At 61.8% G+C, this 13,028-nt stretch overlaps 1 protein-coding gene across 1 annotated transcript in view; it reads right to left on the reverse strand.

Moving 5' to 3' along the window:
* DNHD1 (dynein heavy chain domain 1) overlaps positions 1-13,028 on the reverse strand; it is a 38,347-nt gene that overhangs the window by 19,047 nt on the left and 6,272 nt on the right. The window contains 13 exon segments of the mRNA XM_070749399.1: positions 23-326; positions 422-614; positions 5,310-5,427; positions 5,514-8,538; positions 8,641-8,738; positions 8,953-9,078; positions 9,300-9,516; positions 9,618-9,709; positions 9,793-9,991; positions 10,173-10,300; positions 10,401-10,677; positions 11,015-11,140; positions 12,864-13,021. Coding sequence (XP_070605500.1) covers positions 23-326; positions 422-614; positions 5,310-5,427; positions 5,514-8,538; positions 8,641-8,738; positions 8,953-9,078; positions 9,300-9,516; positions 9,618-9,709; positions 9,793-9,991; positions 10,173-10,300; positions 10,401-10,677; positions 11,015-11,140; positions 12,864-13,021 — 5,061 coding nt within the window.

Genomic DNA, 13,028 nt, shown 5'->3' on the forward strand with positions numbered 1-13,028 from the left:
CAGGGAGGGGAGGGGAGCTCACCTACAAAGGCCAGGTGCAAGTCCTCCATCAGGAAGAGGAAGCGGCCTTTGCTGGCGGTGCCCCAGGTGGGCTTGCCGGTGGGGAAGAGGCCTTTCTCCCGGAGGATGCTCTGAGACCGCCGGTGCAGCAGTTGGCGCAGGTGCACTGCGCTGAACACCGGCGTGAGGCACACCCGGTGGAACAGGTAACTGGGCTGCATGAGCATCTCGGCAAAGGTGGACTTTCCACAGCCCGGCTCCCCGACCAGGAGGATGGGCTGCTCCGAGCCCAGCAACATGTTCAGGACAAACAGCACCCGCTCGTGCTACAGGGCAGGGGGAGGGGAAGATGGTCACGGAGGCAGAGAGGCTTTGCAGGACACCAGGAAGGGGGGAGGGCCCCCTCCGGACTGCACCCTACCTGTGGCAACACTGAGAAGCCCACCGGAGGAGCCTTGAGGTAACTGTGCAGGTAGCGGCCATTGAAGGGCCCCAGGGTGCCGTCCTCGGCCAGAGGGTAAAGGTCAAAAGCTGAAACTGCAGCAGGGAGGTGGATGGACTGGCTGCTGTTGCAGAGGGCCTGGCGGACAAAGTAGTCGAAGAGAGGCCAGTACCTGGGATGCAGAGAGAGAGAGAGAGAGGGAGGAGGCCGGCCGGCCCAGAGTAAGCTTTGACCCCAAAAGGGGCCCCCTTCTCCTCCCTCCGCCTGCCCCTCGCCTCGAGGGCCTGGGCCCCCCACTTCCTGAACAACACCCAGCCTCCAGCGGGGCCTCCTCCAGGCAAAGGGCCTTATGTGTCTCTGCTGTATGTCCTTATCGCTGAGCCCCTGTGCGTTGACCCTTTCTTCAAACACCAACAAAAGTTGGGAGCCAATTTTGACCAATGACAAATAGGCTAAATTCGTTGCCACTGCCCCTACCACCACCACCAGCCATGTAGCTACCCTGGGGGGGGGGTGTTGGGGGGGGGCTGCTTTGCCTGTGCACTCCTCAGATTTGGTCAACCAAGCAAATGTGTCTTTAGGCTTTTTCCCTGCAAACTGAAAGTTGGAGTGAGGTGAGGAGTCTGCGCAAGGATCAGCCAGGGAGGCTGCTGACCAGGTCCTAGAGGTATCAGCTCTGTCCTGGATGAAGGGAGGGTTGGGAACCCCAGATCTAGGACTGGAAGGACCCTCCCCTGCCAAGACTGGGGGCTGGCTGGGCTGGGGGTACTTCTGGACTCTCACCCACTGCTCCAGGGGTAAGGGGTAGTGGTGACCAGGACAGCCTTTGCACCAGCTGCTGCCCTTCCGTTACTGTGCTGTGGCCACCAGAATGTGCTGGGCATCCCTCAGTAGACGCGAGCGTCACCAGCACTACGCAAACTGCATTGGTTGCCAGTCGGCTTCTGGGTTCCAGTCGAGGTGCTGGGCATTGTAAAGTCCTTTATAGCAAAGGCCTGGATACCTAAGGATCACCCTGTTTCTCGCCGTTACTGCCCGCCTTCTCTGTTGTGGCACCACGGGTACCTTCCCTCTATTACCCCTTGGCCTCTTATGGGGCGAAGGGGCGCAGTAGGCCTTCTCCCATTGCAGCCCAACCTCTGGGACCCCGTCCCCCCCTGAAATACAGACGGTGCCTTTCCTCCCGGCGTTCAGAAAAACACCGAACCCAGACTTAGACTAACTATATTGTCACTCTGATCGCACACTAACCAGCATCCATTAAAGTGAAACTTCGTTGCACCCAGTGCTCAAAGGGCCTCTCCACCTCTGATACACACCCCATCAACCGAAGGCCCAGTTTGGGCCCTGGCCCGGCCTCGATGCGCTTGTGGAGCCCAGGTTGGATTTCATTATTAGTGTGATGGTTTTAGCGCAGGCTGCCTGTGGGCTGCCTCTGTTTCTGTTGACTCTAATTGTTTTGGGTCTGTAGCTGTAAATCACTAGCGGCTATGGAAGTGGATGGCTATAGTAAGTTTTAAATAACAATAACAATAATAACAATAATATCAAGATATCCTATGTAAATAGTCTCCAGGCAACCCCCTCCCGTCCCCAAGCACCCGTCAAGCGGACATGGTCAACCACCCTGAAGGAGGGGAACAGAGACACGGCAAAGCCTTCCGCCACCACACGGCGCCTATAGAAAGACAATAAGGCACAGCAGGTAACAGAACCTGGCTAATAGGGCCGGGAGAGTCGGAGGAGGAGACCGCGGGGGCCTCGAGGGGAAACCCAGGACGGAGGAGGGAGCCTGGTCCTTCTGGTCCAACCGCCTCTCCAGGGCCAGGTGTCCCTATGGCACCCCAGACAAATGAGCGTGGACGCTTTTCTTGGGAACCTCCCTCTCACTGTCAGGAAAGCCCTCGTTCCAGGTGGAGTCTCCTTCGGACCACGAGCTTCCACCCCTTGCTCCTCCTCCTGCCCCCGGGCTCTTTGGAGAACACACACGGGGGGGGGGGGCTCTTCCCTGTGGAAGGCCGCTGTGATTCATTGCGTGATTCATCCTCCAGACCCCTTTGCTGCTCCCCTCTGGGCTCTTCCTAGGGGGTCTCCGCATCTCTTTGGAACCAGGGGGATCAGAAGTGGGTGGACTATATTCCAAGTCTGGCTCCACCAGTGCAGTAGGCCAAGCAGTGCTACGATCCCCCACGACCTCTGCTGAGGCAGCCTAGGACTGTGATGGCTTTTTGGGCACCTGCCATAGCACTCCATGGACTTGTACGTAAGCAGTGACACCTGTATAGTCCTCTCACAGTAACGCTTGTTGAGTCAGGTTCAGTACCCCCTCCTCTGCCCGTTTGGGTTTAAGATGCAGGACCTTATTTTTCTCACCACAGAAGGACGTCTTGTTGGATAGGGCCTAGCGCTCAGGTCTGTCGAGAGCCTTCTGAATCAGGGCTGCCCGTCTTCCAAAGTGCTGGCAACTCTAAACCAGAGGTGGTGAACCTATGGTGCTAGTGCCACAGGTGACGCGTGGAGCCATATCTGACCTATCTGTTGCCCCAGGTCAGCTCCAGTGCACATGTGTACGCTGGCCAGCTAATTTTCAACTCATGCAGAGGCTCTGGGAGCGCATTTTCGGCCTCTGGAGCCTGGGGAGGGTGAGAAAGGGGCCACCAGAAGTCGGGGGAAAGGCCATTTTGGGGGAGGCCATTTTGCAGGGAAGCTCTGGAGCCCTGGAAGGGAAAACAATGGGTCTGTGGGAAATGGGGGTGTCGTGCGTGCACATGAGGGGGGCAGGGCAGCACCAGGCGGGCACAGGGGGTGAGGGCATTGAATTATGGGTGTGGGCACTCGTGTGTGTGATCCAGCCCATCAGGCTTCAGTAATAGCTACAACATCACGAGGGCCCCACGTTCTCCCGCCAACCCCTCCCCCACGCCCTCTCCTCTTCGGGGGCTCCTGCTGTGTGACAGCTGAGCTACTCTTCTTCCTGCACTTGGTTTGACCTCTGCCTCTTCTAAACCTTCCGCTTTCTGACCCAGGAATCCAACGTTTGCACTTGGAGGGCAAACCAAGGGGACATCTTGGGCTGCGTCCCCATGGTGCCAGCCTCTTCCTCCGTAGCATCGTGGATCCACAAACAGACAGAGTTTGAGTTGTGAGATTCCACTTCATTCGCTGGACGGAGCTCCAGCCCTTTGCAGACGGACACTGGTGAGCTCCTCCTCGTTGCTCTCCTGGTTGGACCTTCACAGGGTTCGTGCAGATGCTTCTTTCGAAGCCGCAGCAAAAAGGTTGCACAGACTGGCTGCAGGCAACGGCAAGAGAGAGTAGCCACCAGGGGGCACTGATACATTGCAGGAAGTAACTGTGGGACCACAAGTAGACCACAAAGAGATAGAAAACGAAGAGGTCACCTGCCTCTGGGACTTTAGAACTCAACACCAGACAAATGGGCCAACTCTGGTCTAAACATCACAGGTGAGGCTGGTCCTCCTCCCCTGCTTTGTAAACAGCCACAGAAGTATTTGGGGGTGGGCTCCTCTTCCCCCCCCGGGGTTCCATATCCACAGGAGGCTGTTGGAAGTATGGGGCAGCACGCACATTGTGGGGGGGGGCGTCTGGTTCCTGTTGGTTCTTTTCTCAATAGTTGCTCAAGTTGGAGTTCTTTCAGAGACCCAGTCTCCTCATTTGGCTTGGTCTCTCTCTCTCTCTCTCACACACACACACCTCCACTTTTCTGTTTTTAAAAAAATTGTGTATGTCTTCCATTGTTATTGCTTTGGCAGGTTTTCCGACTGTGCCCCAGATGGTCTAACTGTGCTATTTCTTCCAAGTCCTTTTGGAATGAGAGCGGGACAGAAGTGTAGGTGACCCAGGTGGTCAAGGCCAGGCGGGCCTCTGGAGTCCTTCATGGCTTGAAGGTCAATGTTCCCATGACCCGAAAGGCTCCACCCCTCAGCCCCCCATGTGGCAAAGCCCAGGGAGCAGGGGCACGCCCACGAGGCACAGCCGAGCGCAGCCACGAGTCCACCAGGCAACGGCAAGGCGCCAGGCGCAGGGCAGTCCTCAAGCCAAGGCTAGTAGGGGACAGTTCTCTAAACCGGGGAAGGCGAAAGGCGTGACTCAAACCCGGGGTCCCCTGGGTAGTGCCAATGCGTCTGGACACCACCATGGGGTCCCTTCGGAAGCTCCAAGAAGGCCCCCCACCCACCCATTTGCCCCACTCCGGACACAGACAAACCTCCAGGTGGGCTCAATGACGCTCCGAGAGAATGCAACTGACCAGCTGTCTGCACGCAAGCTTCACTTGACCCCATAGTGGCACCTGCTGGAGCTCCCTGCAAGGGGGAGGGGGGTTTCCAGAGGAGGGGGGAGCTCCAGAGTGCAAGATGGCCTTCGGTTGACATCAAGGTCAAGTTGTGAAATCTCCCAGCAGCACAGACGGTCTTTTCCCAAGACAAAGGAACTAGAAGTCCAGTTGGGTGGGTGGGGTGGGGTGGAGAAGGGATTCTACCTAGGGGGTGGGGGTTCCGTGGCGAAATCCCAGAACTGCCGTTGCTCCTGCTGTGCTTAGGTGGACATTTCAACAAGGCCAGGATCCAACAGAGCCGGTGGGAGTGCTTCTTGCTTCTCCCCTCCCCCTCCCAGTCAGTCAGAGCGGAAGACGCTTCTTGGATGAGGAGTGAAGGGTCTTTGAAGGGAGACGAGAGAGCCCCCCACCCCCAGTGCCTCCGGAGGGGGAGGGGACAACCACGGCCCGGATGACGGAAACAGCCCCGGCCTGGTGCCAGCAAGGGCAGCCCCCTTTCCCCTCATCCCCAGCCCTCCCCACCCGCTCCTGTGCCTGGGAGGAGAGCAGAGGGGCCTTGGGGGACCCTACCTGGTCTGGAGGTGGCCCCCAAAGCCCCAGATGTAGGCGAAGACAAAGATGCTCTGGGCCAGCAGGGGTTGGTGGGCGGAGGCCTCGTCCAGGCCGGGGGGCGTCCTGGAGCTGATTTCTGGAAGGGAAGGGAGGGGGGGGAGGGCGTCACCTGGGCTCCACATGCCCCCTCCCACTCAGCCAAGCCCCCTTCCTCCTCCTCACCTGGGGCCGCCTTGGAAGCCTGGCGGGGCTTGAGCTGGTCGCGACGCATGTAGTGCTTCAGCAGGGCCTGGAAGATGCGGGCAAAGGCGGTGGTCTCCTGGACGCCCTGGGCCAGCGGGTGCTGCGGGTGGGCGTGGGGCAGCAGGGCCGGGCAGCAGTGCTGCTGCAGGAAGGCCAGGGTGGGCGGGAAGAGCTCCATGGCCAGGCCGTGCAGCGTGGCCAGCACCTCCAGGGAGAGGCTATACCGGTGCTGGGCGGGGGCGAAGGCCGAGGACAGCAGCACCTGCCACAGCCGGGAGCCCTCCAGGTGCAGCAGGGCGCACTGGGTGCAGACCGAGGGGGGCATCTGCGAGGCGTCCAGCATCTCAAAGAGGAAGCGGAGGTTCTTGGGGCACCGCAGCCTCTGCCCGTTGGGCAGGCTGAGGAAAGGCCTGGCGCTGAAGAGCAGCGAGATGGGCTCCAGCCACTCCTGGCAAGCGGCGCCGTCCAGCACCAACCACTGCTGGGAGCTGCCCTCGCCGGTCCCGCAGGCCGCAGCTGAGGTGGCCGCCCGCTGCAAGATCTGGGAGAAGACCCCGTCCTGCCACAGGCTGCCCTCCAGGTGGCCCACAAACTCGGACACGCTCAGGGCGTTGGGCCACAAGCAAACAGTGCTGACCGGTCGGAAGGCCGCCTTCTCCCAGGCGCTGGAACCCTGCAGGCCTGGCGTAGAGTCGCTGGCTGCCAGCTTGCTCTGGGCCTTAGACAAGGTTCGCCAGGCGGTGGTCTTGCCGCTCCCCGAGGGCCCCAGGAGGAGGATGCCGGTGGCCCCCTGCACCGCCTGGGAGAGCTGGCCGGCCGCCAGGAGGAGGTCTGGGTCCGGCTGCAGCTTGTCCTCCTGCAACTGAGCCACCAGGGCGCCCTGCAGCCGAGGGGCCAGCTGCTCGGAGGGGGCCAGGGGGGCATTGGGGAAGACCTCGTGGAGCAGCTCCCGCAGGTTGTGCAGCCGAGGACCCTCGGGGCCGGTGAGCAAGGGAGAGCAGCACAGGGCCTTCACCACCGCCGGCTCTTCCTCAAGGCCCAGGAAGAAGGCCGTCCGGGTGGAGGGCCTGGCGACAGGGGGCGCAGAGTCCTGCCGCGGTGAGGGAGCGAACAGGATGTCGATGGCCATCCCAATCACCTTCCGGATGAAGGTGGGGCTGCTGAAGTGGCAGGGCCCGGGGTTGAGCCTCCTCTCCAGCTCCAAGAATGCGCAGAGCTTCTCCGCCAGGCGGGTGGCCTCCCGGAAGCCGGCCGCCAGCAACATGACCTCCGCAAGCCTTGTGAGGTCTGGGAGCAGCACCGCCAGGGGCCGCAGGGCCAGGTGCAGCCGCTCCGGGAGGGACTCCAGGGTGGCCACGCAACCGAACGTCTCCCTCACACGGAGCAGCCTCCCGCCGAAAAGGAAGTTTCCCAGCACCCGCGGCTGGTAGGGCTCGGCCTCATCGGTGCCCAGCTCTGGCAGACCCACGGGCTGCTCCTCCCCCTCCTCAGAGCTCTCGGAGCTGTCAGAACCGGTGCTGCCAGGGTGGAAAACGGCAGAGGGCGGGCCGGAGGAGGTCGTCCTGCTCCCCTCCTGGAGATTCAGGCACATCCTCTGCAGGTCCACCAGGCGATGGCCGAAAGCGGAGAGCACAGCGGGTTCCAGCCGCTCGGCAGACTCCAGCAGCAGCAGGGCCCCCGAATGAACGGCCCCACAGAGATGCCGGGTGAGGCAGCTGATAGACGTTTGCCTGGTGCAGTGCAGCACGACCAGGTGCCGGCCCAGAAACTGGGCCAGGCCCCGCACGGTGTGAGACTTGCCAACGTCCGGGCGGCCCAGCAGGCCCCCGCAGCAGAACTCCTCCAAGGCCAGCAGTAGCCCCAGGAAGGTCCTGTCCAGCAGAGGGCTGCCCAGCAGCTGCGAGCTGGGCCCCAGGAACTCATAGTCGTAAGGGAAGCGTCTGTCGAGGACTTCGGCCCAGCAGCCGGGGGGGCTGCCCGCCCAGCAGCAACTCGGAGGCAGCCCCGCCGCCCGGGCTTTCTCCGGCAGCAGGTGCACCGTGTACTTGAGGTGTCTGGCCCAGTCGAAGTGGTGGACAGAGGCCTCCTCGTGCTTGAGCAACGGGGAGGTGAGGTCACGTTGCTGGATGGTGACGACAATCAGGGCCCCCAACAACATGCCCAAGTGGTCTTGCTCCGGGTTCCAGGTGTGGGCGCTGCGGTAATTCCGGATGTAGTGGACCACGGCCTCCAGCTTCAGGCTGAGTCTGAGCTCCATCCCCTTCCGCAGCCGTCGGTTCAAGAAGGCTTCTTCCACCGCCACCCGCCACAGCGCCTCCTCGGCCAATAGGACACACTGGGTCGGGAAGGTATTGCCCAGCCCCGCCCAGCACTCGGCCACTAAGTGCAGGGGCAGCTCCGTGGGGCCAGGGCGCCGCTCAAAGGCCAAGTCCAGCTGCGGTCTGAGAGCCAGGCGCTGGGTCACACACTCCTGCAGCTGGTGGAAGACCGACTCCTTCATGTGGTGCTCCAGCACGCAGAGCCACTGGGTCACTTTCCGGCTGAGGGGCACCGAGTGACACAGCTTCAGCTTCTCGCCGTGGCTGCCTAGCAGGCCGACCACCTGCACCAGGGGCAGCTCGGCGGAGACGGCGTCCACGTTTTCCGAAGTTGGGGGCAGGAGCAGGTCCAGCTGGCACACTCCAGGGAAGCAGCGCTGGGCCCAAGCGGAGGCGTCCGCAGTTTCGTTGGCGGTGGACAGCATGGCCACCAGCTCCTCGTTGCTGAGGAAGAACAGGCGGGGGAAGGCCATCCGAGTGGCCTCCAGGACGTAGTCCAGGGCCCGGATGAGGGCCTGCAGGTCGGCAGAGCCATCCCGGAAAGCTGTCTGCAGCGTGGCCCCAATGAAACGGCTGTCCCGGCTAGACCCTGGCCCTAACTGAACACTGGACAGCACCAGGGGATCGTTGCACGTCAGCCGCATGACCTCCCGGAAATGGGCATCCAGTCGCTGGAACCGAGAGTCCTGCGGTGGGAAAATGGCAAAAAGAGAGTGGAGCAAGGGGTGGGGTGGGGGTGCCCCAGAGGAGGAGGGGGGGCGATCCTTCCGGGCACAAGCCTGACCTACCAGCTCTGCGCTGGGGAGGGTGATGTTCATCTCGTAAAGGACGATGTTCAGGAAGACCCACTTCTGCTGGAAGCCCACCCAGGCATTAAGGAGGGACTCTGGGTGAGAGGAGACAGACCAGGAGGAAGAGGAGGGAAGGGGATCCACACACCCTCCCCCACCAGAGGGCTTTCAACACTGGCCGAGTCCTCACAGCACACTGGACCTGGCCTCCTCTTCCACCGCTCGGCAGCTTCTGAGGCAGGCCAGCCCCTCTCCTATTCCCACCACCCACCCACCCAGGAGAAAGAGATTCGGGGTGATGGGCCTCACCAAAAACACGCAGTGTGGAGACCCAGGTCTTGGCCTCTTCCAGGATGTCGGAAGAGAAGGGAGACAGGATCATGTTCTGCAGGATCAGGATGCTGTGCTCCACAGCGGCCTTCAGTTCGGTGGTATCTGTGCAGCCCAAGGGGAAGGGCGGGTGGTCTGGACATTGGGCCCGAATTGAGATACCAAATGCCTCCCCGCGTCCCCCACTTTGAGGGAGGGGAAGGAGCGGGAAAGGTTCCCGCCGGAAAGGAGAGGAGTTGACCGGCGATGGACACGAAAGGGAGAGTAGGAGAGCAGGGAAGGGCCCAAGCTCGGCCCAAACTCGCGTGCGTCCTTCGGGGCCTCACCTGACAGCACGAAGGTGCCACTGTCCTTGGAGATGTACTCAAGCTTGGCTGCGCGCTGGCGGCCGCTAGCTGGACGCCGGAAGCGTTCCGGCTGTGGTTCCTGATAGGGCACGTTGAGGATGAAATTGACCAGGCGGAACTGCTTCTCGGCCCAGGCCCTCTGCACGCGCAGGAGAACGTCTCTGGCGTGGTGGCGGCTTTTCTCGTGTGCATAGACCTGGTGGCCAAGGGAGAGGAGGGCTTTACCGCAGCCCCGCCCGGCCGGAGCCAGCGGAAGAGCACCGCTTCCCCTGGCCAGTCGCGGGCCGAGCCGCTCACCCTGAAGATGGCGTCGCTGTATTCCAGCAGTGGGTAGGAGAGGAGCTGCCCCAGGGTGAACTGCATGTTCATGGGGCACTTGGCGCCCATCACTGGAAAAGAGCGGAGAGCAGCCCAAGTCACCCCCAGCCCCCCCACCGGCCTTGGCTGCCCGCCCTCCCACCCCCAGCCTCACCTGCGAAGATCTCCTTCCAGCAGCTCATCTTGAGGAAGTGGCTCCCCAGCTTCAGCAGCAACGGCAGGTACTTCTGGAAGTTGGCAATGGCCGAGAGGCAGGCCTGCATGACGCGGTGGTGGCTGGGCAGGGAGCTCTCCAGGCGGGCCCCCTCCTTCTGCCACTCCTCCGTCTTCTCCTGGGCCAGGGGGGCGCTGAACTGCAAGCGGGGAAATTGGGGAGGGGGGCGCGTCAGGCTCAGGGGTCAAAGACACAACTGAGTGAGCAGGTGGCCAACACCCTTTGGCCAAAGGAACCCCCGCCCCCGGCAAGGTGTCGCTGCCCGAGGGGATGCCATAGGGGAGGGGAGGGGGCTGCAGCCTCTCCGCCTCCCCCTTCACCTTGACGAAGGCCAAGCACTTCCACTCCTTGATCTGCTCGGAAACGATGCGGAAGAGCTGCCAGACGCGGATGTGGATCTCGATGACCTCCTGCTGCCCGGTCAGGAGGGAGACGTCCGTGCGAGCCCCTGCAGAAGGCATCGGGAGGCCCCGGAGCCACCGGTCACGCGCAGGGGAAGCCCCTCCTCTCTCCCCCCAGCCCAGCCCAGCCCGGCCGCCGCGCCCCACCTGTCAGGATCCGCTGTGAGTTGCAGAGGTCCGTGACCCGCCCCACCACCGCCAGGAAGCGCTGCAGGAGCTGCATCAGCTGCTCCTCCATCAGGCGGGGGTTCTGGGCCGGGTCCTGGAAGCGGCCCAGGGTGACCGCGTTGACCAGCTCCTGCAGCTCCCACGTGGCCTCCTGCAGGGAGCTGCTCAGCTCAGCCACGATGCTCAGGCGCCGGGAGACGATGAAGTCGGAGACCTCTCGCTGCTGGTAGACGAAGGCATCCCAGGTGTCCAGGAGCTAGGGGGGGGGCGAGGGGGCAGAGAAGGCTCAGGCCGCCTCCAGAGGGGCCACGGGTTCCAGGGAGGCCCAGTGGCTGCACGGGGAGATGCAGAGAGCCCCTCCCCACTCCCAGAGGGGGAGCCCAGCAGGAATCCCACCCCACCCACCCACCCACCCATGCGTGCAAAGGGGCCCAAGGGGGTGCAGGGGGCCTACGCCCAGTCCCTGCTTTGCTGGAAGGGCCCCCCGCCCCCCTTGAAACACACGGCCCTCCTTTATCCCAGCAGGCTCTTGCCAAGGGAGGGCTCTGCCCCCAGGAGGAGGGGGAGGAGGAGGAGGAGGACGACGGCCTCACCATGTTTTCCAGGCTTTCTTCGGCGGGGGTGAGAGGGCGGTAGCACTGCTGGACGACGTCATTCAGGGCACGCACGTAGTCCACAAACTCCTGCAGCTCGGCCATCTGGCCCTGGTAGTGCTCCAGCTGCAGAGGAACCCACCGGAGCCACCACTACCGCCACAGCTCGGCCAAGAGCCTGGCGTTCCGACTCCACAAGGGACAGAACCGGACCCTTCACCTTGGGCTGGACACCCACCCCAGCCCCCAGTTCCACCCCAAAACGTAGGATGAATCTCTGGTCTCATGGGTGGGGGGGGGCAACGGGGGGGCCTGCTGCAACTGAGAGTTCAGCAGGGGAAAAACCGTCCCAGGTTCGTGTGGCCCCCCGAGCTCTCAGGGCCGCCACCCGCCCCCTTCCCTCAAAGACCCCTCAGCCCAGGCCACGCCTGCCCAAGCCCACGGGGAAGGCCACTTCCCCCGCGGGAGATAGACCAGGAGGAATCCTTAGCAGGCAGTCGGTCCAGCAGGGGGGCGGGGCTGGAGAGGCGGGGGCCACAGAATCCAAGGGTGACTCCGGGGGCAGCCCCTCCCATTCTCCAATCCTCCATGTCACCTGCTCCCAATCTCCCGCCTGCCTCTCCCTCAGGTTGGCCAGACCTGACTGAGGAGCGGTCTCTCCCGGCCCAGCAAGGCCTCCAGCCACCCACCACCCCCACCGTTCGGCCTCTGCCCCCCAGCAGCAAACAGAACGCGGCCTGATTAGCAGCAGCCCTGGACAACCCCCCCCCCCCCAGCCCGACCTGCAGCTGAGTCAGCCCAGGGGGGAAGGGGGCAGGTTGCTGGCAATGTTGGGCTGTGTAGACGTCTGCAGGATGCTCAGGTAATTAGACTTATTTTAAATAGTAAGTCTTGCTTTGTCCCTGTTCTAGGCAACCGAGGCTGGACCTGAGGAGGCCCAGTGCTGTGGGACCTTCTTTCAAACAGCAGAGAATAACCATACACCCGGATTTAAAGACCTGAAATGTAGCAGTGGCCCTGTTTAATATTAAGACAAGGCAAGGCGGTTAAACTCTGAGTTGGTCATTATTTAAATAATTTGGAGGAGTTAGTGTGACCACATTTAAGAAAACCTGCTGCCACAACGTACATTTCTCCAATCCTTTGCTATTTCTATGGCCAGACACACAAGCACAGAAAGACACAGCAAACAGTGTCCGTCACCAATTGCTGGGAGGCAGAGGAAGATCCCCCCCCTTGATTTCCTCCCCCCAAGACTAAGGTGCGTCTTATAGCCCCGCGTGTCCAATACTTTGACAAATACGGCACATCTACATCACTTTCACATACAATTCTAGTTGGTGAACTGATCCAACATATCCTCCTCCTTTTATGTTGCTCACAACAACAACAACAACAACCCTGTGAGGTGGGTTGGGCTGAGAAAAGGGCTGACCCAAGGTCACCCAGCTGGCTTTCAGGGCTGAAGTGAATCTCCCCATTTCTAGCCTGGGGCTTTAAGCACTAGACCGGAAATGAGACCACCCCTCACATACATTTTGTACAAAACACTTGCATGGGTGTGGGTGGGTGCGCATATATGCACACCCCTTTGTAAAATAAATCATTAAAAACGATGCTTCAAGAATTCTCCTAGGCTCGTTCTATCCCCCCCCTTCTCTCTCTCTCTCTCTCCACCAATGTGTCCCCCCCACCCAAACGACCTCCACTCACCCTCGCACTCTCTCTGGAGCCCGAGGTCACAAACACAACCCATCTCGCTTGGCACAATGCCCAGTTGGCGAAATAATTCCAGGGGAGGGCCCTGCGTGGGGAGACCCCCGCCTCAGCTGCCGGGGGGGGCGCCTACCTTCTGCGAGCACTTGGCAACGGTGAAGATGTCGGTGCCCACGGTCAGGTACAGCTGCAGGACCGAGGAGAGCTCGGCGATGAACTGCTCGCTGCGCCTGGTGGTCTCGCCCAGCAGGAGGGTCAGGATGTCCGCGTCGATGGAGGCCAGGAGGGGCACTGGCGG

The sequence above is a fragment of the Erythrolamprus reginae genome, chromosome 4 (genome assembly GCF_031021105.1).
Source record: "Erythrolamprus reginae isolate rEryReg1 chromosome 4, rEryReg1.hap1, whole genome shotgun sequence".
Taxonomy (NCBI): Eukaryota; Metazoa; Chordata; class Lepidosauria; order Squamata; family Dipsadidae; genus Erythrolamprus; species Erythrolamprus reginae.